The 25,982-nt window shown below is 44.0% G+C and overlaps 3 protein-coding genes across 3 annotated transcripts in view; 2 read left to right on the plus strand and 1 right to left on the minus strand.

Moving 5' to 3' along the window:
- The window catches only part of nelfe (negative elongation factor complex member E), a 3,329-nt gene extending 311 nt beyond the window's left edge, over positions 1-3,018 (minus strand). The window contains 13 exon segments of the mRNA XM_034545116.1: positions 32-168; positions 495-539; positions 677-701; positions 704-820; positions 989-1,036; positions 1,039-1,262; positions 1,368-1,405; positions 1,770-1,844; positions 1,942-1,974; positions 1,976-2,088; positions 2,298-2,367; positions 2,583-2,668; positions 2,915-3,018. Coding sequence (XP_034401007.1) covers positions 32-168; positions 495-539; positions 677-701; positions 704-820; positions 989-1,036; positions 1,039-1,262; positions 1,368-1,405; positions 1,770-1,844; positions 1,942-1,974; positions 1,976-2,088; positions 2,298-2,367; positions 2,583-2,657 — 1,000 coding nt within the window. The 5' untranslated portion in view covers positions 2,658-2,668; positions 2,915-3,018.
- Positions 2,960-16,952, plus strand: skiv2l (SKI2 homolog, superkiller viralicidic activity 2-like). The gene is made up of 29 exons (XM_034545115.1): positions 2,960-3,259; positions 3,594-3,712; positions 4,291-4,412; positions 4,835-4,952; positions 5,407-5,521; positions 5,623-5,697; positions 5,810-5,863; positions 5,958-6,121; positions 6,720-6,875; positions 7,064-7,209; positions 7,574-7,720; positions 7,806-7,890; positions 7,996-8,102; positions 8,225-8,371; positions 8,465-8,561; positions 8,678-8,890; positions 9,474-9,584; positions 9,753-9,864; positions 10,016-10,134; positions 10,700-10,831; positions 10,986-11,123; positions 11,217-11,321; positions 12,317-12,449; positions 12,551-12,677; positions 13,154-13,364; positions 14,235-14,345; positions 14,772-14,990; positions 15,498-15,638; positions 16,427-16,952. Exons 1-29 carry the CDS (start codon positions 3,247-3,249, stop codon positions 16,625-16,627), a joined length of 3,738 nt encoding a protein of 1,245 aa, XP_034401006.1. The 5' UTR covers positions 2,960-3,246; the 3' UTR covers positions 16,628-16,952.
- Positions 16,953-17,201: 249 nt separating this feature from the next.
- prrt1 (proline-rich transmembrane protein 1) lies at positions 17,202-24,806 on the plus strand. Its single transcript, XM_034545335.1, is given in 5 exon segments — positions 17,202-17,577; positions 20,502-20,839; positions 23,105-23,161; positions 23,164-23,298; positions 24,630-24,806. Coding segments are annotated over 5 exon segments (726 nt in total). The 5' UTR covers positions 17,202-17,558.
- Positions 24,807-25,982: the final 1,176 nt, after the last annotated feature.

The raw sequence follows: 25,982 nt of genomic DNA on the forward strand, positions 1-25,982 counted from the left end.
TGTCTAAAACAACAGAGAGCGCCGTGTTTACCCAGTGAAGCCCAGACTGATTTCCCAGTGGCAGCATCCAGCATGGGCTGCTTCCTGGCGATGCTGACTTTAATGTGAACGTCTCCCACCATGGCCCCATTCAACTGAGAGACAAAGTGAGGTTTTATTTCATTAATACTGGATGTATTGGGCATTGCTAAAGACCGAGTTCACCGACTACCCACAAGAGAAATCTTAAATAAAACACAGCTTTATGGTGATCATCTCACCTGTAGATCATACTTAAGTCTTGTAATAATTGAAGGTTGCACTGCCCTTCATGCTGCAACACTTTTTTCATTAATTTCTACTTTTTGAAGTGGTCGGCAACATATATTTTGTTTTAGAATTTTTTGCTGAATCTTGTTTGGGTTTGTTGCTGTGCTTTGGAAGTTGTGGTTTAATTACCAAAGGAAGACCATATGAATTTTGTTTTAATACAGGATAACACCAACCTCAGCTACAGCTGGTCTGCAGACTCCATCTTCTCGAAAGTAATGAACGCACAACTAGAAAGGGAATAAAAAAATTAAAAAGCATAATTGTGTCCTGAAATTAAAGAGAAGCAGGAAAAGACAGCGACATGTTCACAACAGTCGGTAGAGACGACACTATGTTCACACAGAGTTGGTATATGATTCCATACTTGCGTGGATTGTCCATGGAGAGGCGATGATGTTTCCATGTTGAGAGAAAGAAGAGCGCAGGTTGTCCTCGCCGAGCCCAGAGCCGTACACGTACACCGTATTCCCCTTTCGTACCCCTCTCCGCTCCGGGTACGAATCTGAACCTGGGAATGAAAAGTCGAGAGACGGAGGAAACATTAATGCATCTGGTCCAGCATGCACCACCAACACACGACTACTTCCAGATTATGACGTGGCTCCGCACTGCATTCTTGTCAACTGGTAACTGTATGTCGGATCCTTTAAGGGTTTTCCCTTGGTTGGTTACTCACGTCTGAACGGAGCATCTCTTTCTCTTTCTCTTTCTCTTTCTCTGTCCTGTCCCTGTCGCGTTCTCGATCTGGTCTCTGCTTCGGTCTCTTCTCTTTTCTTTCCTGGTCCCGGTCTCGTTCTCTGTCTCGTTCTCTGTCTCTATCCATTTCCCTTTCCCGATCTCTGTCTCGATCCGGCTCTCGGTCCCGCTCTTTTTCTCGGTCAGTTTCGCGACCGGGTGCCGTGCTGCCTCCCTCCTCCTCATCCCGGTATCGGTCTTTTGAGCTGACAAAGCTGCAGGAGCCACACAGGGGAAATGTAGTTACAGCCACAGATAGTCACTGTCAGTGTATTAAAGAGGTTGTCTTGCTTATTTATTGTGGTTTTTTGAGACATTACCTCTCGTAAAGAGACTTCCTTTGGGCTCTTTTCCCAGACTAGGAGAAACACAAATATGGCAACATCAAAATAAGCTGTACCTTTTGTTTTCTATTTGAGTGCAACGTAGACCTGCAAATGTGCACAATATGGCATATGTGCCTTTTAAACACAAGGAGTCACCATTTATAGAAATTCTACGTGAGGTATTTAACTTAGTAGAAAACACAAGCTTGAATGCGTCATAATCAGCTGCCACAGCAAGACGTTAAAATGTGATTAGTTTTTCCCAATAATATTTTTAATTTTAAGATTTGTTGCTACTCGAGAAAGAAACATACAGTGGGAGATGCCAATTGCAACTAAGTGGCCATGTTAGCAGCCATGTTTTCAACTCTTTATCATGTTTCATATCCACTATACCTCAGGTTGTTCTTCATCTGCGGAGACACTCCTTTGGAATGGTAAGAACGCAGGAATCTGGCCTTTCTCAGGGTCCTGGGGCAGATACAGAGCAACAATTAAACAGATTAACAAATAAAAAACAAAGCAAGAAACAGCTGAAAACAACAAAGTCGCAGGAATGTCCGCTCACCTTGAGTTTAATTTCCAGCATTCGAGAGCGTTTTAAAGCCTGAGTTCTTGTTCTCTGACTTAATGGCACTGATGGCACCCGTCTTGATCAGCATCTTTGCTTGCTCTGTCGCCGTTGCCGTGTCAACAACAGGCTGGTCCGACAAAGCTGTTAGGAAGGAAAATGTGAAGTAGTGATTACTTGTGTCACTCTGTTTTCATTTGCTTTCTTCAAATGTTGTAAACAGGACATATTTGTACATTTAATCAGAGTCTCAACAGGTGTTGTTGTATGAATGAGTAAATTAATGAGGAGTAAACACCAGGTGTATTACAGCTTGAGAAAAGACAAATTGAAATGGAGTCAAATGCACTTACTCCGTTTCAATCCACTCTGGTTTGTCTGGTTAGTTGAACTCTGCTTCTTCAAGGCAAGCAGCGCCTTTTTCTGAACAGACATGTAAAAAAAATTGAGTGCGACATATCTATGTTCGAAAAATACTTATTTCAATGTGGTCTTCTGTATGGACTCCATTCAACACATGGCAATCAAAACAGATGCGCTACTGTCACACATTCACGTCTCCACTAACTACATGTTGAGTAATTCTTGTGACTACCACAGTTGTAAAAGGACGAGACAGCAACTGTCCAGTTATTTACCTTTTTCTTGAGTTTAGCATATTTCTTCTGCAGAGCCTCTTCTTCCTCCGTCAGTGAACTTGGAAACACTACCATGGTGAAAACAGCTGCAATACAGACAACACAAAATAGGCATTCAACGTGTACTTTTATCGCGTTCACATCTGCTAGCCTGGGTCGGCTAACAAGGTCTCCAAACACTTCCTTCCAGGAGACTACACAAGTAGCTAGTAGTCAATTCAGACCACATGAAAGTGAACTACCGGCCGACAAAAATTATACGGAAACAATGCGTGGTCTCCCAAATGACTTTGTATAACAGTTATTAGCTTTTATCGAAAGCATTCACTCACCAAACTAACACAGAGGCGCCTCAACAAAAACACCGACGCGTGTCTATGACGTAGCGGCTGCGGGTCGCGTTCATGCTTTTTTTTTTTTGGTCAACAAACAAAACTATTTAGCGTTAGCAGCGCCACACAAAACGACATCACTCCAGAATAAAACAATAACACACACATTGCGGACGTGTTCGCGAACACTGGTGACACGTTTATAGATGAGTTTTTATTACGTACATCGTAGCGTAGCGTAGCTAGTTTAGTAGCCACTTCCGCTTCCACTTCCGAGGCGACAGCAGGAACCAGTTGGGAGCAACTTTTATCTTTCACTTGGGAGTGGGAACATGGATAGGATAAGTAAGTTGTGGCTTTCTAAATACATTTATGTTTATATTAAAACGCGCTTTCATGTTGCTCACACAGCTCACTGGTGTAGGTTGTGTGAATACGTGGCTGATAGGGTCGCTGTCAATCAGTGCTACAATCAGTGCTACACTCATGGCTTGTATATTCAATATTTACCCAATAGCTGTATTAATGTATTTCCAGTCTCCCTTGAATCCACACAGTCATTTAAATAGTGATGTCAGCACCATTAACATCTCGCTGGCTGCACCCTGCAGCATTGAGCCCTCTCGTGTTTGTTGAGTCCATTCATACTCGTTGTGTTGTTTCTCTCTCCGCGGTGCAGACGTGCCCCCGGCGGGCCCCGCGGACCTGCCGCTGTCCCTGCTGGAGATGGGCTGCTCTGGCAGGTTTGAGCTCATCACACACCCCTCACCCGAGCAGCCTTTGCCTCCACAGAGCACGGTTAGTGCACAGCGGGATGACCGTGTACATTTACTCCATGACTGCACAATCGAGTACATTTTAATGCAAGTAACGTAGTGTACGAATACTTATATTTAAATACATTTCAGAGGGAAGTATTGTACTTTTTATTACATTCAATTGACAGCTGTAGTTACTAGTCTAGAATATAGAATGCAAAGTAGCTAAAGTTGCTGTATCTTGCTAAACAACATTAATACACCCGCATTGTTGATCCAGTAATATCATTTATTGCTGAGCTTTCATACCTCTAGTAGTCTGTGTGTGTCAGACGAGTACTTAGTGCAATACTTGAGTACATGTTAACATGTATTTAAAGTATGATTAGTATTCCTAATTAACCAAAATGAGTCTGTACCTTTTGGGGTTCTAAATAAATATGTCTGTGTGCTAAAATATTACAAAAATCATACCTTTGAATAGATAGACTTCAGTAGATAATTGACAGGAAATACGTAAATTAATAATGTGTGATGCGGGAATCGAACTTGGGATTTAACAGTTACACTTCTGCTGACTCATTAAGCTGCTGAATATCTGATCTTATCCACCTACAGCTCCCCCACGGGCTTCCTCCCACCAGCCTGAGCCTGGAGAGAGAGGTAGAGAAACAGTTTCTACAGGACGCTGCCTGGCTTCCTATACACGACACAGACTTTGCCTTCCAGAAGTTTCTCAAGTACGTATTCCTGTAAACAATCTCATTATTGCTTGTGAACGATTTGACTGTTTAAATATTTGATCGAATTTGGAGAATACACACCAATGTGCTTTGGTGTGGGTGGTGAAATGAGATTTCATCAGAATTAAATAACTTTTCATCTTCACAACTGTAACCGCTCTTGGAATATATTTGATTATGAAAGTGGAGAAAAAATATATGTAAATTATTAGTTGCTACAAGACAAATATAACAGGATTTGAGAATAACAGCAGTATCTGGTGTTAAAACAACAAGTAACAAAATTATAACCGATCCTGAGCAGATTTTTTGACAACAGGAGTTACTTTCAATCAGATATTGCTGACCGATCCGAGTCACTCAATTTGTTTCATACGTGTTTGAAGAAGATGTAACTGTTGTGTTGTCGTCTTCACCAGGGTGACTCAGAGAGAAGTTAATGTTGACTCTTTAATCAACTGCACTCCGTCTGCACTTCACTCCGGCGTCTCCGTTGTCAGAGATCCAACCACAGGGATGCTGCTGGACTTCACAGAGGTAGCTCACAAACACAACGGCCCACTCGTCACACTGGACTGCACTGATTAAAGCATCTAGAGCTGAACATGCAACCTTTTTGAGAATCAAGTATTGTATTTTTTTAAGTCATTCCTTAAGTGAATATGTGCTCCAGCCTCTCGGATGTGATTGTTTGCAGACATTTTTCTTCGCCCATGTAATCAAACTGACTATCTTTGAGTTGTGAACTGCCTGTTAGATGACAAAAGGAATTTCAATATGTAAATTTGCACTTTAGAAAATTGCGGTGGTCATGTTTTACTATTTTCTTCGAACATAATGATTATGAGATAATGCCATCCTGTTTAAAAAAACTGTAACAGAAAGGATCTTAATGAAAAGAAGATGTTGTGGTATAACTATATTATTGAAGAATCCACCCAATACAGTTCAAGAGAAAGCATCCGTTGTGTTTTGGGTCTGCTATGTCTAGGTGTTACTGGAGAACACTGGCCTGTCGGCAAAGAACTCGCTTTCATTACAACGCCAACCTGGGCCTCCGTCAGAGAGCCTTCGTGGAAGCAACACCAACTATCCCTTCCGCCCTGGTGAGATAGATTAATTCAAAGCGGTTCGTCTTCAGTAATTGCAAGTAAGCGGTTTTCATCTTGTCTTTTTAATATATTTGTTGCGATGGTTATCCTTACAGGAGGAATGGAAGAGCTCACTCTGGACCAAATCAAGAAGAAATCTGTTCTGGAGGAGGACATAGACTTTGAGAATGGTGATTTTTTTTCTTCTTTTCTTTTTTACTTCCATTTTGTTAAAAAAAAGGGGTGAGGCTTTTGTTGTTATTGCAGCTCTTTATGGTTGAATTTGTTATTTTTCTCTTGTAGATTTACTCAGAGTCCCGCCTGGACTTAAAGTCGGAATGGACTTCACTGACAAAGGTTAGATATCATACTTTCATATACAAAAATAAATTCACCAGGCCTTACTAAGATAATTCTAATAATAATTTTGTTTTGAATGTGTATCCTGAAGATGCCAAAATAGCAAAGGCGGAGGTCACCCTCATGTCCCTCCTGTCCACATTGGATGACATCACTGACTTGCAACCTGTGGCAGAGGAGAAGGAGGAGGGCAAAGAAAGTGAGGAAGCTCCCAAACTACCCAGAACCAACAGCCTTGAAGACCTGGGAGTCAAGGTGCTGCAATTTGTTTAGTTTTCTTCTCTCTGACACGACAATCCACACTAAAAGGGATATCTCAGTATGGGGTCACTGTAGAAATACAAAAATAGCAATGTATATGTTATGTTACGTAAATGTAATAGTTTTGAAAAGAGATGCGGTGACATGGAGGACATTGCTGGTGGTTGATTTATGATTGTTCTGTGATGAGACTGCACCAAAGGTAACTTGACAACTTAAATGCACCAAAGAAAGAAATGAAAATACAGTCCACAAAAACAAACTATTGCGGAGTACAAACTACAAAGTGTGTGGAATAATCTAAATTTAGAAATGGCGCGTACAGTTTTACATATTTGTGGTGTATTTATTTTTACCTACAAAGTATGAGATTCATCAGAATATGTACAGTTAAAGTTACAATTGATGTTTGCATTATGATATAAAAAGTGTGGTGCAGAAACATAGTAGTTTTTTGCAAACTGAAAATCAACCAGTGTCATGCAGTCCTTATGAATCACAGTAGTACAATATATGTTCAAACTAAATTTCAACTATGCCTCTGGCTAAACATTAACTGCACTGAGATATGGTTCTCCTCCTCTGTCTCCAGGATGTTGTGTCATCCTCGACTCCGTCAGAGAGAGGAAAAGACGAGAAGTCAAAGCCAAAAGAGAACCCAGTGGAAAATAAGAACTGGGCCATCCCCGTCAACATAAATGCACCCTGCGATGATTTCTATAAACGCATTCCCAACCCAGCTTTCAAGGTTGGTATTCTAGAAATCATCCTGTTAATAAAACATGATATACGGTCAGTTCAAAACATCACTCATCCGACCCTCCCTATTCATTTGTTCTCCCCGTGTTTCTCTGTGTACGCGATGAATCATCGCATGACAATCTGCTGAGCACCGTGCGACAACTGATGTGTTTCTCCGCCCCGTCTCTGCTCCAGTGGCCGTTTGAGCTGGACATCTTCCAGAAACAGGCTGTGCTGAGGCTGGAGGCTCACGACTCCGTGTTTGTAGCCGCTCACACATCAGCTGGCAAAACAGTGGTGGCCGAATACGCCATCGCCCTCTCCCAGAAACACATGACAAGGTGTGTGCTTGTTATCACAACTCAATTTTCCCCGTTCCCTCGCTGTGCACACTTTCAGTAAAAGTCAAAGACAGCAGTTTGAAGTTTTTACTGGGGTAATATGAAAGGGACCTGTGAGATAAAGGGCTTGGAGAAGTGGAGTGACATCCATTGTGGAGGGTGTAGCCTCAAACCCGCAGGGGAGTTGTGCTCTGCTCATAAATAATAGTGTTTATGCTGCGTATCTGTTATTCTGAAGGGCTTTCCCTTCAGTTTGTTGTACTTTCTTTCTCCATAGAGATGGGAACAGTGAGGAATGTAGTATATACAATGTCGGACTCCCAAGTGTCTTAACGGTGTCAACTCTTCTTTCCTCTTTTTATAGGACCATCTACACCTCTCCCATCAAAGCCCTGTCCAATCAGAAGTTCAGAGACTTTAAAACCACCTTTGGAGATGTCGGCCTCCTGACGGGCGACGTCCAGCTCAGCCCAGAGTCTTCGTGTCTCATCATGACCACCGAGATCCTCCGGTACTCGGGCTGTTTTGTTCTAGATATTCTATTCTATTCACAAATCGAAATGGCGTTTTTTTTAAGGTTTATTTCTCTCTTTCAGGTCCATGCTTTACAACGGCTCGGAGGTCATCAGGGACTTGGAGTGGGTGATCTTTGACGAGGTTCACTACATCAACGACGCCGAGGTCAGGGACAACCCAAATCTATCATTTATCGGATTTCCCTGTTGAAGTCGAGAGTAACTGTTTTCCTCTCTTCTTTTACCTCCCCTTTGTTTTTTTTCCCCTTAGAGAGGGGTCGTGTGGGAAGAAGTTTTGATCATGCTTCCCGATCACGTCAGCATCATTCTCCTCAGCGCCACTGTGCCGAACGCCGTGGAGTTTAGCAACTGGATCGGGTAGGTGCATGCACTTGATATTCGGGTGCATTTGTCAAAATAAGAGCCACGCTCACTTTAATTGCCTTTTTGTATCTCGTGATCACTTTCCTTTGCTCCCCAATCCGTTTCGGTAATCCTAGTCGGATAAAGAAGAAGAATATCTACGTGATCAGCACTATGAAGAGACCTGTGCCTTTGGAGCATTATCTGTACACCGGGAACAGCACCAAGACTCAGAAAGAGATGTTCCTGCTGCTGGACCCTACAGGAAACTTCCTCACTAAAGGGTACGAAGAGAAAGTTGTGCGGCGCTCCACTAGATGGTCGTTACAGTCTAAGTAAGCGATTTCTCATCAAGGAAGTTGCGATCTGTCGTTCAGGTACTACGCGGCTGTCGATGCCAAGAAGGAGCGCACCAGCAAACACGCCCAATCATTTGGCACGAAGAGTACTTCTCACAACACCACAGCTAGTCAGGTAATCTCCTTCCTTTCGCTTCGGTCACCTCACTGCTTTTTGATTAGCTTTTTCTGACAACAACACCCACTTGCTTCATGCTCTCATCCCTCCCTGCAATTTCTTCCCCCCTCCAGGACCGATCGGTGTGGCTCACTCTCCTGCACTTCCTGTCCAAGCGGCAGCAGACGCCGGTGGTCGCGTTCACCTTCTCGCGGACGCGGTGTGACGACAATGCCCGCTCGCTGGACTCCATGGACATGACCACCTCCATAGAAAAGGCAGAGATTCACTCTTTCTTCCAGAAGAGTGTGAGTCGCCTCCGCGGAGGAGACCGACAGCTGCCTCAGGTAAAGACCAATCTGCTCAGCCCTCACGCTTTTATTATGAAGGGATGTGTGGAGAATATTAATATTTAATGGTCATTTGAGTCAGACAGTTCCCCGAGGTTCAATCTAATGATCACACAGGAAGGAAAAGATTCTCTTTTTTGATATTACGTACACTGCACCTGGTAACTAATGTGTTATGGACCAAAAGTATTGCTCACCAGCTTTCCCACTGTGACTTACGGCTGCACTCATCAATATTTTTTATGATATGTAATGTTAAAGGGGTTGCTTGTAGTAACAAACCCACACATAACTGCAGTTCCCCTCAGCTCTACAGAGCATTTTAGTTTCTTTCAGCTCATTGTTCTGGTTTTCTTTCCCGCAATCTTACTGTTATGGTTCAGTCTCACTGTTCTCACTTCTGTCAGCTATACAAACCTCAAAAGCCCATTACCTCTAAAAACCTGAAATGGACAAAACCTTGTGCATCACCTTTCACTTTCCTATTTAAAGTCTGGTATCTATATCGTGCCTTAAAGCTGCATTAACAATAAAGTCAACCACACAATGTGCCGCTAACTCCTCCTCATGCCGTGTTTAGATCTTGGTCATGAGGGACCTGTTGAAGAGGGGAATAGCAGTCCATCATAGCGGGATCCTGCCGATCCTGAAGGAGGTCATTGAGATGCTCTTCTCGCGAGGTCTCGTGAAGGTGAGTCGCATCAAAACGACAGCAAGAAGGAGAAAAGACATCAGAACTGCAAGAAATACCATTCAGAATAGCAAACCTGTTGATCTGTTACTTCGAGCATAATCTCCAAATACACGTTGGCTGGAGATGGTTAACGAATCCTCCTGCATCTCCCCTTCGTCTCGCCAGGTGCTGTTTGCCACCGAGACGTTTGCTATGGGAGTGAACATGCCCGCCAGGACTGTGGTGTTCGACAGCATCAGGAAACACGACGGGACCGGCTTTAGAAACCTGCTGCCAGGTTTGTCTCTCCCCGTCTCTGCCTGCATTGCCTCTCTTTAATCTGAGCGAATGTGCATTATGCTCTTTCATCCTCCGGAGGATGAATCGGAGTTGAGGGGAAACAACGGCACCGCTGATGTCTCTTTTATGTTCTGAACTTGCTCCTTCAGGCGAGTATATTCAGATGGCGGGCAGAGCAGGCAGGAGAGGTCTGGACCCCACAGGCACCGTCATCATTCTGTGTAAAGCCGGAGTTCACGAGATGGCAGACCTGCATGTCATGATGCTGGTGAGGCTCACCCATGAATTTATGTAATGTATCATTTGGTGTGATAATAAATCTCCTTTTGCAGGTCAATATTTAAAAATGTGTATAACCTCCTTAAAGCAGAGCCATCCGTTTACTTTGGCTGTGTTTCAATCAAAGTGTTGCATGCTGGGTTATTGAATTGAGTGGGCTCACTTTCACTTGGGGAGGAATGTTTGGATTTCAATGTGCTCTTCAGCAGAAATAATTATCCTTCATCTCTAATAGGAGCTGTTATCCTCTTGAATGTGAATGTATATACATGGGAAAGTTGTTTCATTTGATCGCTAGAGACCTCTTCATTGCCATTCTGTTGTCACGGGCAACATTTTGGTCCAGGTTTACTTCCTGTCAGCTACTACATTAACATACAACAGGAAATACAAAAGGGGCATAGCAGACCAGCAGGAAAACTAAATGAAAAAAAGGACAAATCTGATATTCCCAAGTAAAGACCAACAATGATCCTGGAAAATGATTTCAGAGAAGTGTTATTTGTGTATTCTCTTTCTTCATTTGTTGACATCGTCCTCTTTGTCCTGCTCAGGGTAAACCCACCACCCTCCAGTCCCAGTTCAGACTGACCTACACCATGATCCTCAACCTGCTGCGGGTCGAAGCCCTGCGGGTGACCGACATGATGAGGAGGAGCTTTTCAGAGAACCACAGGGACACTCAGGTAACGTGCAGAACACGCCCAATCGTGTTTGATGGGAAACGTAAGGTTCATCGCTGAAGTTAACAACGTAGAAACTATACATGCAGACGGAAGAGGAGCGTCCTCTTCGTTCTTCTGTCTTGCCATTTCCCAGAGTCTTCTTCTCCCGCTGTAGACCCAAGAGAAGAGGATCAGCCAGCTGAAGCAGATGGTGTCTTCTCTGCCTCCTCTGGACACAGAAGGACAGCTGTCGGACATGTTGCCTTACTACCACACGGTGACGGAGCTACGAACCACCACCGAGGCCCTCCAGGTACACGCACACATACACGCACAACAAAGATCATATTCATACAGCTTCAATCTGCCGCTTGCTACATTTTCACCCCGCTGTCTCTGGCTTCAGCGCGCTATTCTGGAGTCTGTCAACGGGCTGAAAGCTCTGTCTGTGGGTCGAGTTGTGTTGGTGAACAACAAGCAGCATCTCAACGCCCTGGGAGTTATCCTACAGGTAGGTGTGTGTGTGTGTGTTTGTGTTTTCATGGTGGTATTGATGAGTAGCAGCAGATGAAGTCATCACACATCCAGGTCTTAACTGCTTTCTAAAAAAAGTGAAAATATCAAGCAGTGAAGCCCGAAATGACAGTTATTTATATTATAGGGACATTTAAAGTTAACATACTGTGTGTGTGAAATATACTGCAGTACTGAATGGAGAGTTTCTAGCTTGGTAGTTTATTTATTGAATATTTACTCAGCCAGCTAAATCCCATTGAGGTTTTTGGACCTGGCGTAGATGGCTGCATTAAACATTGAATAACAAACATCGAAATAAATTAATTAGACTGTTCAATTCTGTTGAGTCGCTTCTCAATACTTATAATATAATTTAATTTTAAGTGGCAATCCTTTTGTCTGTGTGTGTTTTTTTTGTTTGTTGCTGTAGTGTATTTTAATGTGTCATTGCTGTTGTTTTTTGGCCTGCTTTTGCATTATGAGATAGAGATTAATAAGCAATCTGCCAACTAAAAGTTGTTGCTCCTGGTGGAGTTCTACTTTCTGCCGGTGGTGCCTTTGATCTTTATTTTAAAGACAATTTTAATGAAAGTAGAGCAAACAGATGAAGAACATTTGGGCAAATGGGATACGTGTTCAGGACGGAAGATGAAACAGAGATTACTATTTTTTTTTTTACATAAATCAAAATCATAAAAAAACATGACATTTTGTGTAAACCTACCACTCTGGGAGACGACACCCAGCGTGCCCGTTGCTCACGCTCCAGCATACAGTGAGCAAAAGGCGACATTGAAGTCGAATGGATCGCCCATCCTTCACATGACTGACACACACACACACACACACACACACACACACACACACACACACACACAAAGACCTTCATTAGAGTGTCGATATCATCTCACCTGCACGCCCTCAGCCTGTGGGGCATGTTCTTGACCACGACACCCTTGACGTCTTCTCCCGTCTTCTCTCCCACGCCAGGTGTCAAGTGACGCCGTGAATCGCACCTTCACGGCTCTCGTGCTCTGCGAGAAGGGCAACGAGGAAGAGGGAGGAAAAGGAAACAACACCGCTTTCCCTCACCTCTTCAACATTGCTCTCTTCATACCCGAAGGTTGGCCGGCCGACACGGCGCATTCCAGCCATGTTATTTCACGGAGCAGGGAAGTACAAGCATGTGCGATGGTTCCCTTTGCTCTTTTGTGTTTTTGTCAGGCCCCTGCAGCCACACGGTGCAGAAGTTGACGCTTCAGGACGTCTCAGCCATCACAGTGAAAACCCTCAAAGTGATTCCCGACAGGATCATCGACAACTACAACAAGAGGCAGCAGCCACGATTCAGGTGTGTGAGAGAGCTTTGGTTGATGTCTTTATTTAGGAAAAACACCAAATGCCTTTAGCTGTGAAACGCCCAATGTCAACATAACTTTTAGCTTGTATACAAGGAAACTACTCGGGGCAACTTTAAGTCTATAAACAAGCATAAGCCGGCCCATATATTTATATTTACATTATACAATGTAAATTGATTGGTTGACGTAGGCTTTCTTTGAACTACACATATATATATATATATATATATATATATATATATATATATAAATGATAGGTTTTAAGGCAAATGATTTGGAGCTTTTGTTTACTTTCTCCCTTGAGTGTGTTTATTTGTTTGTTTTGGGTATCCGTTGTGTTTTTTTAAATTTTCCATTCTTTATTTATGTCTTTCTATCCGACCACCAAGCACTGTCGGTCAAAAAGGAGGCGGTCTTTCTTGCGCCCCTCTTTTTGCATCATCCTCTTCACCCTGTCGTCCCTCAGACTCGACCCTCCCGGCCAAGCCATCTCCACGGCGACCCAGGAGCTCCTGCGCTTGGCAGAGGCCAACCCCAGCAGCATGGCGACCCTCGACCCTGTGAACGACCTCCAGTTGAAGAGCGTGGAGGTGGTGGAGGACACCATGAGGCGCCGCGTGCTGCAGGACAGCCTCAGAGAGTTCAACTGCATCCACTCGCCCACGTTCGCAGAGCAGGTGTGTGTCGTGTTGTTTAACCGCTAAGAAATACCTCTTTTTTAATATTCAGTATGCAGATGATGAGGCATTTAATTTCACCGTTAATATAAGACATCACATTCTTTTGTGCAGCAATTGCACATTTATGCAGCTTATCACACCCCTACATAAGACAATCGACCCCCCTTTTGATGCCTCTTCATTTCTCACAGCATCGGTTTCCTTTCATCCTTCCATCATTTCTCCTCTCGTTCACAGTAGTAACATCCAAGTCCGCACACAATGGTTCTGCTTTCGCATTTGTGCATCCTGTCTTCCGTGGCAGCCTTGTTGATAAGATGCGAGAATCGAAGCCAGCGGTTTCTATAATTACCCATACAGGCTCATAGCTGCTGCTCATCACCGTCTCACGGGTGCACCGCGCCGTTTAAAGCCTTCTTGCGCACGCACGCACGCACACACACACACACACACACACACACACACACACACACACACACACACACACACACACACACACACACACACACACACAGACGAGAGCTCTCACGTTACTTCGCAAGATAAAAAGCTCTTATTTGCGTATCACTGTCTCCTCTCACACTTTCGTGCGTCCTTTATTTTAAAGTGGTGGTTAATGCAGTGCAAGCTGTTAGTATACAGTAATTGGCCTCAGTGGGTTTATCTAATATTCACCAAGAGACGATTCTGTGCCGTCAATAAGAGTACAATTGGCAATGTTTCCTGTCTTGGATCTTTATTTTTTTTGTTGCACTGAAATCAGGTCAAGTGCTGCAGTATTGCTGTTGTATACTCAAGTTAAGTGTGTGTGTGTGTGTGTGTGTGTGTGTGTGTGTGTGTGTGTGTGTGTGTGTGTGTGTGTGTCAGTTTGCTCGGGTCGAGGAGAGGATGAAAGTGCAGGAGGAGCTGGACAGGCTGCTGTTCCTGGTGTCAGACCAGTCTCTGTCTCTGCTGCCTGAATACCACCAGAGGATCAAGGTTTGGATCAGACGTTTGATTCGCTGTCGTGACCCGTTTCTGTCAGGGTGTTTTTTAAAATTTGTATATCTTTCAAAATAAGGTCACTTTCTAGTCCTAATTCTGTCAATTTGAAAATGCGTTTAGGCTTTTAGCTTAACCTGAATACATTATTACATATTACCACAAAGTCCTACATCAATCACCATTACAGTGGGCTGATATCTTTTAAACTGCTGGTTCTGTCTGTGACTCAGGGGTTAAGATGCAGAACATTAAGTGCAACCTCCCTGTTTGAGTAAGAAAAGAAGAAGAAAACTTGAACAAGTTATTAGTAGTAATTTGTGATTGCTGAATTACTTAAATTAACAATGGATTGTCAATTCATTTGATTCAGTCTGGCCCACAAACGTTTATTTTTTTTATTGACTCGCTGATCCACCTCAGGTGCTGCAGTCCCTCCAGTACGTCGACAGCAGCGGGGCGGTGCAGCTTAAGGGCCGCGTGGCCTGTCAGATCAGCAGCCACGAGCTGCTGCTGACCGAGCTGCTGTTCGAGAACGTCCTGAGCCCGCTGGCGCCCGAGGAGAGCGCCGCCCTGCTGTCCTGCTTGGTCTTCACGCAGAAAACCCAGGTGGAGCCGCACATCACCAGCACACTGCAGGAGGTAAGGAGGAAGTGGCTCACTCTTGTTTGTATTGACGCCAAAAGCCCGGATGTCAAAGTGACGAGTGTGTACTGACATACTGTACAGACTTCGCCTTCTCAGTGGGTGACTCATGCACAGACACACACACACACACTCCCTGCAGAAAGAAAAATAAGGGCACTTCACCTGACTCATCCCGGTCACTCTCTCACTTATTAATTCACTCATCTGCCCCTTGTCGAATACGCCTCTGCCGTGTCAGTGTGTGTGATGGGCGGCCCCCCGGTACATGAAAGTGCTTTATGAAGGCCTGAATTAGTGATGTCCCGAGCTCTGTAGACACGGCACGGCACGGCACGGTTTGTCAAACAGATTTCTTGAACATCACCAATAGGTGAGAGAGTGAAGCATTTAAGGGCTTACTAAAATCTCTTTGGGCTTAACTCTCTCTCTCGCTCTCTCTGGTCTCTCTCTCTCTATCTCTCTCTCTCTCTCTCTCTCTCTCTCTCTGTATCTTTCTTCTAGGGCATCGATCGGGTGTTGTCAGTGGCCAAACGTATCGGAGAGCTGCAAAGGGAATGTGGGATACCACAGACGGCTGAGGAGTTTGTCGGCCAGTTCAAGTTTGGCCTGACGGAGGTGGTGTACTGCTGGGCCAGAGGCATGGTGAGTTTTTTTTACAGTTTATTGTTCACCTGGCATTAACGTGTGATCTCTGTCTGTATGAGAAAAGTTTAGTTTTTTTACATACCTAGATTAGTTATGTGGCTCTCAAAGGAGCTCTCCAGAGGCCTTGTTACAAACTGGAGATTGGAGTTTTTAAAGGACGTAGGTTTTTACCTGGCAGGGAGGGTCTAACGAGTTTTGCTGTTCGGCATTATGGGAATTATAGGATTCAGGACATCTCGGCCCCTTCTGCATCGATTTTGAGCTCTTCTCTTTAATACGGATCCTGCGAGTCCCTTAACTAAACCCGAAAGGTCACCTCACTTTGCCTCTTCCTGCCCTCTCAAGCAAGCTAGCATATAGCCACAGGTGACCTTTGACCTGATATTTTAATGTTAAGGCCCGATAACAATGTGTGTAGAATCCAGCTAACAAGACCACTCATTATAATAAGAGTTAATGCAAAGGCATGGGATCAAAGGTCATTATTAAAGATAATGAATTGAGATTAAAACTAACAATTGTTTTCATCAAATAATCTACCGATTATTACTTAAGGCTGCTTGTTTCTTAGTATACTGTGTAAAGTTTAGACTATTTTTGGCTGTCTAAATATTTTTTTATTATAAACTGTAATGGTGTTATTGTTTTCAAATACTGTGCAGCAGTACGCAACGTAAAGACGCACTCTGAATGTTTCCCTCTGGACGTATGCTCAACTTTTACCTCCCTCAACTCTTTTCCTGCTTGCGTTGCATCTTCTTCTTCTCCGGCCCTCATCGCCACAGCCGTTCGCCGAGATCGCCCAGCTGACGGACGTCCAGGAGGGCACGGTGGTCCGCTGCATCCAGCGCCTGGATGAGGTGCTGAAGGAGGTGCGACAGGCCGCCCGCATCGTGGGAGACTCCGTCCTGGGCAGCAAGATGGAGAAGGCTTCCCTGGCCATCCGCAGGGACATCGTCTTCACAGCCTCCCTCTACACCCACTGAGAGACGGAGGGGTGAATTAGTGCTTCTCTGTGTGAACGGTGCGAGGCAGATGGAGCTACATGTGGGCGGCGTAGAGAGACGGTGGAGACGTCAAACAAGTGCTGTATGTGCCTACAAAACATGTCAATGTTTACATGAAAATTCCCGCCCGTGCAGAAGGGAATGTTTTTAAACCAACCAGACCAAAGTACGAAACGTGGGAATGAACATGAAAACATTTGGATTGTAATTTATTGTACAGTAATAAAAAAAAATGTAAAAAACCTTATTCCAAAAAACGTGGTGTTTGTCGCAGGTATTTGTAGAAATGAAAATGACAGATGTTTGGAAATGTTTGGCTACCTACATCATTACCAGTTATTCTCCATGGGGAGGTTTTCTAGAGGGGGGGGGGGGGGGGGGGGCGGGGTGACATCCTGCAAATACCTCATGGAGAAACGCTGCCATCTGAGGATAATGTGCATGAGACTAAACACTGAGGTGGTGAAATGTCACGTGAGGAAAGACATCTGCGGCTCTTTGTCGAGCTGTGATGGGATGCTCCAGCACAGTGCAGCCCCCCACCCCCCTCCAGTGCTGTCACTTTAAGACAACGATAGCTTTGTGTCTGATTAATTCAATGTACGGCGACGCGTTACCGGAGAAACCTCGTTAGAGAGGAGCCGCACAGCGAAAGGGCAGAAGGGGGGATACTGACTGCTGGAAGAGTGGTTCGGGTTTGCTTAAAGGAAACTCTTGAAATTATTATTATTATTATTATAAAAAACCCGTGGGTGTTTGGGTTTTTCATTTTTTTGAAGATGAAGACATCTTGAGGATGGGTTGTTTGGACTGAGTTCCTCATCGCGCACGAAAGGAGGGATTTGTGTGTTCTCAGCATCAGCTTGGAGTAAAAATACATCACAGGAGGGAGGACAGACGCTCGGAAGGCATGTCGTCGGAAAAACACGGTGAGCTGTTTGAATTGTGTTTAAATATGGCGTATGTTGAAGCCTAATTGGCCGCCTAATTGAGCCACTTCTTAACACCATTGAGATCTCAGAATTCGGTCTTTTTTTGTTCTTTTCTTTTTTTTGAATGGACTTCGCTTTGTTTCATCCGTGGATGTATCGGGCTGACGAGATTTGTTTTCCAGCTCCCCCTGTTGTCAATATATCTATCCGTTATTTAGCTGCACAGCGCTGTTTCTGTAGGATGCTGCACCGCTGTGTGGGTTCAGCCTGGGGAGGAAAAAGCACCCCGGGGCCTCTTTATTTTAATCCATGCTGCTAAATAGAGTTCAAAGTGATTGTATTTTCGGGGTTATTTTGTTTATTTTGTGCTTTTAAAAAATACGACTTTTAATGATATGTACATAGCAGGCGGCCGTAGAAATTAATTCTCGTCGTCCTTGTTATTTTTCCATTCCTCTGTGTTTTATTATCATCATTAGAGAAAGGGCTACGTCCGTTCTCACTATGGACATCCGTGTGGGTGTCCTCTGCGCGTGCACCGCTTGCGCATGTTTAACAGCCTTGATTAATAATAATCCTAGTGGTGCACAAAAGAAAAAAGGCTATTTCGTCTCGTCATTCTATTTTTATTTATTTTCTCTCGTCCATTGTTTTAGGACGTTAAAGCGCCCGCTGATGAAGGAGCTCAGCGGCTTTCCGGGAAAGAATAAAAGAAATAAAGGTCATAAAGACGCATAAAGTTGCCATTGTTGCTGTAAAGCGCAGACTGTACAGAAGACTGCAGTTTGGGCTGAACACCTAGCGCCATCGAACATGTGTAATCCATTATCGATGCTATTAAAAGAACAACACCTGGTCTACAGTGTAATGTTATTCATGAGGATGCACAACACTGTTGTCCCTATTTAAATACTCTAGGGATATGATACCTTGCAGGTGTCTGAGGAGGGATGCTTTTGGTTTAGTGAAGCTCAGTATTGTATATTTAAAATGATAGGCTTTCAGTTGTCATGGTTCCCCCTGCTGCTTCCATCACCATGGGAGAAACAGATGAAAACCTTCAGTGTTAATTCTTACTGTCCAGAAGAGCAGAATACAGGTACAAGTTATCATTTTGTCCCCACGGATGTCTTAAAAAAAACCTATATATATATATATATATATACTATGTGTATCTATATACACGCACACAACCTTTCTACCAATCACTTACCATCAACAAGATGTCTAATACATAGACTTTTCACACATTTGGTCTGTATAAATAAAGTAATCTCGAACTGGTGTGTAGGCCTATACGTTTAACATTGAAGGGGATTCATTACTTTTCGGTCCCAATATGCTCAGTATTGCGCATGCTGGCTCAACAACTATGTTATTAGAAACACTGTGTGCTGTTCCTGCAAGTCATAATGTCTCCTGTGAGAAAAGTATCTCTGTGTATCTCTGTGTCTGTCCACAGCTCATCTTGCCCACTGCTGCGCCAAACTGCATTATATTTTGGGTGCTCATGGCTGCATGCTCGAGGACCTCTTGTGGGTTTTCCGTGACTGACACTTTCTCATAACACCGGTTTGATACCAGGCCATTGATTGACTGCTGACGCCTCACTCACTACTCAAACCTCACCCCCAGCCGGTAGGGGCCGCAAGTTAGACACAGTGGGGGGGAAACAGTTTACTACCAGTACAATTGTAATTAGCGATGCAATTATCAATCATAAACTTGCTGTTTTAGTTTCAAAAAGTGAGGAGCAAATGTTAGATTACCTCTAAAAACATATAAATGAGTCATACTACTTTGAATAATGACGCTTGATATCTGTTTGTGAATACTAATGGCCTTCATCCATCCATTTCAATTCTGAAAGCTATAGTGGTAGCCCACACCTACAGCTTGGCTTTTTTGTGAATGAGGTACCTTTTTTTAGTGGAAATACCTGCTGCATCACCTACTGAACAAGTATCACAGGTGTTGCTTAAAGCCGATGTTTCTGACATTTTACTCTCTCATGTCACATCTTTTATAAGTGAAAATCCACCACGCCCTCGCTTCTTCCTTGTGTTTAGTCCTATCTTGACAGACTCCGGATTGAGTAACCTTTAAATGGAGAAACACCAACATGCACTTTGTTTCTCATGTTCGCCAAGCTGCCCTTTTAAAGGTGTCCCTTCCCTCGTGCTCGGTCCTTTCCCCCACTTGTCTGTTTCTGGTCCACTTCCTGCTTGTGACAGAGTCGGGGACTGTTATGTAAAGCCGGTCCTCGAGCACAAGTCGTCATCCCTCATCACTCAGCTGCTCGGTTCTCCGACTGCCTCCTGCTCTCCTCCCTTCGTCCCATCGAATCCTTGCTCCTCCGTCCTCACCTCCGTCGGCCTCCATCTTCTCTCCCTCCTCCCTCTTCATGTCCCCGTCAAAGTGGATTACCATACCCGCGGCCACGTCCCTGCTGCGAGAACACGACGCCCCATCAGTCACTTTCAATGTTAAACAAACACAAAGGGAGCAGGCGCGTGAGCACGGGGTGTTCAAAGGCAGAAGGATGCTTCAGACAGACAGACACACCATCAGAGGAACTTTTCCATCTCAGAAATGCCACATCTCTGACTGATAATAAACATCGCTTTTGAAGGGGGGGGGGGCTTTCTTCTCTGGAGGTGAAAATGTCAATCACTGTATGCTGTTTGAAGTCTTGTTGAGGAGCTGTGGTCTGTGTAATGGTCCCCTTCCCCCTTCAACAGTGAGATAAGACATATTACATTCAACATGCGGACAAACGTGTAACGGCTCTTGAGTTAGATAACATGCTCTCACAACACCTGTTTCTCTTATTGTCCTTCCTCTGCTTTTTCTATTTGTGATTTCTCTCCTACCTGCTTTTTTCTTATCCTCCCTCCTTCTTCTTCTTCATCATCTCCCAGGTCTCGATGCCTCTGGCCGTCAGACCATGCAGCCTCCTCCGTACCTCTCCGGCCCGCAAGACCCGAACGTACCCCAACACCCCAACATGCAGCCGGCGCCGGGCAGCCAGCCCAACTACCCTCCTCCACCCCCTCCTCCGGGTTCAGACGGATATCTCCAAGAAACCCAGTTCCACTGCGGCCCGCTGGGTCCTCAGGGTGCCCCGCAGGGCTACACGGTCCAGACCCAGGGCCCCGGAGGCACCATGTCTCACGCCCCTGTAGGATACCTCCACCCGGGCTACCCGCTTCAGCTGCAGCCCTGCACAGCTTATGTACCGGTCTACCCCATGGCATCGGTGAGTCAGAGACGGTTAAAGTGCTTTTCAAGATTTCACAGGTCTGACATCCGCCTGCCGCAGAATTACACCAGTCTTTTTTCACCAGTCAGGTTTTCCATCCTTACCACTACTGATTGCTAGGGGAATTTCTTTGAAAGAAAAGTGTTGTTGTTACCGGTTAGATTGAACAGTGCTTTCTCTCTGTTTTCCCTTTCTTTAGTACAAAATGACCGGAAACTATTTGTATCATGTCAAACTCCGTTTTGAGCAATCTATGCATTTGCTTGAGTTAACATGTTGCTACATTACACGCTTGATATGATATTTGACAACTTTAGGTGAATTTTTCCTTTAATGAGATCAAAGAAAATGTTTGCAGCAGTGACCGTCACAGCTGACCTGGTTGATGTGGCTTTATCTACTTATTTTGGGAGGATTGTTATTAGGAATAGACAAATGCATACACATACAGTAGAATATTCACAGAATACACTAATTCCACACACAGTATCAATGCAAAGCACATAGGCTAAGCTGATTTGTGTTACTTGTCTTTAGATGTCTAAAGTTTTTCCTGCTCCGATGTGAGGTCCTGGAACAGGGATGTCGTATGTGTACAGATTGTAAAGCCCTCTTGGGCTGTACAAAATAAACTGAATTGAATTGAATAGATGGGCTTTTATATAACGTACACATCTATTGCGTGAGCACCAGGCTTTTTGACGGGGATGCTGCATTGCTTCCCTGTGTATGAAGTTAAGGCTAACTGTATGACACTGGGTAATTCAAAGTGGTACACGTATAGGACACGAAGACTGAAAACAACAGGATATGACAGTATGATGGTCTGTCTGTGGCTCAGGGATGCAGAGTGTGAAAATATACAATATCCAATAGTGGAGGGAGCAACTTTTTCTGCAGGGTGTTAAGGAAACCCAGTACAGTCTGCAGTCTGTAGATAAAGATAAATCAAATCCATTACCCCAGCTCATGGCGCAGGTACCACACAACCGCTTCTCCCACAAAGTATAGGCTATAATACAGCAACACTGCTATTTATTTATTATCCTACGAGCGATATACAAGGCATTGGCTTGTGCAGCGCACGCCGGCATAGACTTTCTGTAGGCTGCGAGCCACTGCAATGATGGGAAAGAGGCAGGCAGACAAGATGTTCAACTAAGGTCAAGGTTCAGCAATGGTATGGTCCGCTTTCTGGAATCTTATTACAACATTCTTCCAGGCATGAATATGAAAAACATATTGCAATATTTGATTACAGTTAGGAAGGATACATGTTTTAACCAATCAACCGGTTGTCTGGGGTTCCAGTTAGGGGGGGTCACACCGTCCCGATGCCCCCTGTAATTCATAAATTACATTTCCCGGGATCAGGATTAAGGTGTCGACCACAAGCCGGAAAATCCCAAATTCACATCCTTTGTTGCATGTCATCTATCTCTCTCCCCTCATTTCCTGTCACTCTCTGCTGGTGGCTTTCTATTAAAGGCGTCAAATTCCCAAAATAACAATGAAAGATTGACAATGGTGAAAATTGAATGTCAGTCTTCGGCTAAACCGCTCTCAGTTCATAAACATGGAACCTGAGACGAGCTGATGTGAGTCTGCTTTGGTTTAAAAGCAGCTTGTGAACCAGTTCTCAAGATCATTAATAGATGCCTTCTGTGCCTTTTTATTGCTTCACTTTTGGACAATATATATGTTTAATATAGCTGCCCATTACACGGTAGGTGAATCCATTCACACTGCTCCCTAAGGGAAACTGATAGTGGGCAAACTTAGGCCCCAGAATGTGATTGTGAGTCATCAAACCACCGAAAGTGCTTCTCTGCTACCACAAGTTTCACCACCAAGATTAGTGGTTTAGTATTCTCCACCTCGCCAGTCGCTTCAAATTAAATTAATATTTAAAATCCCCAGCAGTATAATTTATATTGCATACGTTCTTGTGTAGGAGGGTTTGAGGAAAAATGTTATCAAGAGCAAAATCCGCACTGTACGATCTTGCAGGCTAGTTCCTACAAATTAATAATAGGGTTTTAGACGTTTTCGGGCACGCTGCTGATAAAACTCCCACATGCACGACTCTTTAATGTATGCAACAGGGGCTGTGCTCATTCAGCTGTCCTCCTTGTTGACTGTGTCACCTTGTTCCTGTGTCTTTTGAGTGGAAAGGGCTTTGTAAGCAGCTCTTACTGTTTAAAAAGAAAAAAAGCCCTAGTACTTACTCCCTGTCTTCTCCTGTCCCCTCTCATTGTTCAGGGACAACCCTACTTGCCGGCCTCAGGAGGCCACCCAGGGATCCCACACGGGCCAGATTGCATCCCATGCAAATGCCTCCCAGCATCACCCTAATGGACCGTCGGCCGCCACACGACTACCTGCCCATCGCCGTTGCTCACCACCGTCTGCTGCTCTGGCCAACAGGCATCATTGCGATCATCAAAGCAGTGCAGGTTAATGCCACTTCTTCATGTCTTTTGATCTTTGAGCTTTATTATTTATCATAATGTCGCCTTTACCTGCGAGGCTAATGCATCCTCAAGTCATTTTACCCTTCATTTTATTTTCAGAATTTTACTTTCCTTTTTTGCAAAAAAAAAAAGTAGAGTATGTAGAAAAGTCTATTAAATCACACGTATTTTTGTCACTTTAAGATTTATTTTTTGGGGGGGTAACTTGGTTGACTTGTTTTTTATCCATGCTAGTGACGTGGCATTGCCATGAAACTGGCCAAACTATGAATCCTACTGACCTTTGGTGATCCCTCAACGTTTACTCTAGCACCACCATGAGGTTGACCTTTGTATTTTTAGTAAAATGCCTCGACCAGTTTCAGGATGAATCTCCATAGAATTTGGGTCATGCAATCACATTTCCCTCAGGATGAATTTCTATAAAATGGAAGTCTTTAAGTTTTCATATAGTGTCCAACTCTGTACAGGACATTCCATCAGCCTTAGTTGTACACTTTGTGTTTCGTGGGTAACTAGCAAATGGGAGGCATGCTAACATGCTAAACTGAGATATTACGGCTGTTAGACATTACGAGCATGTCTTTTGTTCTCATTGTACACATAATGACGTTAATCGTGTGATTTTTCGAACAAAATTCATATTGTGTGTCAAAACTTGCGTCTGCTTGGATTTGAGTTCAGCCAAATTCTCCGGCCCCTCCCTAACGGTGAGGAAATAGGCATCTATTACGGATGCTGACACCCTGTGTTTTCGATACTTTTCAATAATGCAGAATCGGGAAACGGCAGGAGGAAACTGCCAACCTCAAGAGTTAACATTACACATTTCATGACAATATCTCTTGGGTCGGTGGACCACCATTACACCTAAAGTTGAGAGTGAAGTGAGAAGCGTGAAGGCTCAGTGTGGTGGCTCTCGTACCTCCGTGATGCCTGTTGTTTTGTCTCTGTGATGGCAGACGGCGCTGGCCAACGTGCACACAGCAGATCACATTACGTAACTGCACCATTGTCGGTGCAATGGGATAGAATGGATTTTTTCCTCTGGGCCTGCTCAGCTGGCTTTGAGTTAAGTTGAGCTGACAAGGCATGGACCCACTGGTCTGAGCTGTATATGTTGTTATGGTGTGTTAATGTAGCGTGGAGTGGCCTCTTCCTGCACATTCAGGCTGTGCTGCAGTGAAATCGATTCATGCATGGTGTTTCAGACTCTCTCCTGCTCCCACTCGTGCATCTTCTTGTTACATAACATATTTTCTAATTTCTCCACTCTCCCACTCACCCATCCCCTCCCTTCCTGCATCACGTAGGTGCGCACGGCGATAGCCAGAGGGGACATGGTGACGGCGGAGATAGCCTCCCGAGAGGCACGCAACTTCTCCTTCATCAGCCTGGCTGTTGGCATCGCCTCCATTGTGCTGTGCACCATCCTCACCGTGGTAGTCATCATCGCCTCGCAGCACCACGACGACGACTGGGAGCCGTAACTCCACACAGCGTCAGACAGATGGGAAATTATGGCATATATTAGCTAGCTAACTACTCTCGATGGTTTGGAGGAAGTAGGAGCACTGAGAATGCACACAAACTGCTACCGCAATGCTGGCCCTACTGTGTATAGCCACACACACACACACACACGCACACACACACACACACACACACACACAGCTCTGACGTAACCCGCTGCCATCAAACACACGAAACGACGACCAAAATCACAGCTGATGATCAAATGCCAAATACAATCAGCTGTCAATGACGCCCAGTATTGCTGTTAGCACAGCGACCGCTTAATATTTACACTCAGATACGAGCTGCGTGAGGGAAGCAAAGCTCCTTGTATTAACCATTCATTTGACGCTGCTTATAGGTCACCGTGTGTAAAAATTCCAACAACTAAATCTACTAAATGGGCCCACGCTGTTGTTTTAAGGATATTGAAATGCACATCTTAGTCTTGCAAATCAAATAAAAGTACAGTATACCTGTTTTCTTCTTAAAAAAAAAAAAAAAAGAACAAAAAAATAAAGTTGATTTACAGAATAGTATTATTGCTGAGAGAGACTGTCAAACGGATTAAAGGTGTTAGAGGGGGTGATCAATATACATTTAACACACCAAATGGAGACGGACAGAGTGTCTAATGTAACCAAACACAGTGTATTTATTTGAGATTGGTTGTTCGTACGCTACATGGATATTTGAGCTGGATGAGATGATACATAATTTATGAATGATGTGTTTGTTGATTTATTTAAAAACTGTTATTTATGAATTCATTCAATATCTACCCATGCATCAACTTTGTCTGCTATAGTTTACAGTATATCGTTTGTTGCAGCTATCTGACACTTTTGAAATTCGCTTAAATTTTATATCTGATGCTGATGCACTTTGTAGTAACCAGACAAGACGACGCAGCTGCTTACATTCATAGTTCTTATAGTGCATGATAAATATAAATTTAAGCTAATGGTGCATCTAGTGCAATTATAGCTTGTCTCCAAGCTGTTGGTGCAAATATTTCCTAAGAAGTGTGTGGTGCAGACAAACAAGTTACTGTCAATAAAAGAAAAGGAGACAATTTAGATGATTAATATATAGTATTTGAATCTTAGGTTTGCAAATATTGTTTTCGCAAGTATTTTAGGAGTGTAATG

This window comes from Cyclopterus lumpus, chromosome 11 (genome assembly GCF_009769545.1).
Source record: "Cyclopterus lumpus isolate fCycLum1 chromosome 11, fCycLum1.pri, whole genome shotgun sequence".
Classification (NCBI taxonomy): Eukaryota; Metazoa; Chordata; class Actinopteri; order Perciformes; family Cyclopteridae; genus Cyclopterus; species Cyclopterus lumpus.

Bases quoted from the DNA above. Each gene is read 5' to 3' on its own strand.
- skiv2l (XM_034545115.1), top strand. The intron at 8,562-8,677 runs GTAATCTCCTTC...TCCCCCCTCCAG, and splicing joins ACAACACCACAGCTAGTCAG to GACCGATCGGTGTGGCTCAC. The intron at 9,865-10,015 runs GTTTGTCTCTCC...TTGCTCCTTCAG, and splicing joins CTTTAGAAACCTGCTGCCAG to GCGAGTATATTCAGATGGCG.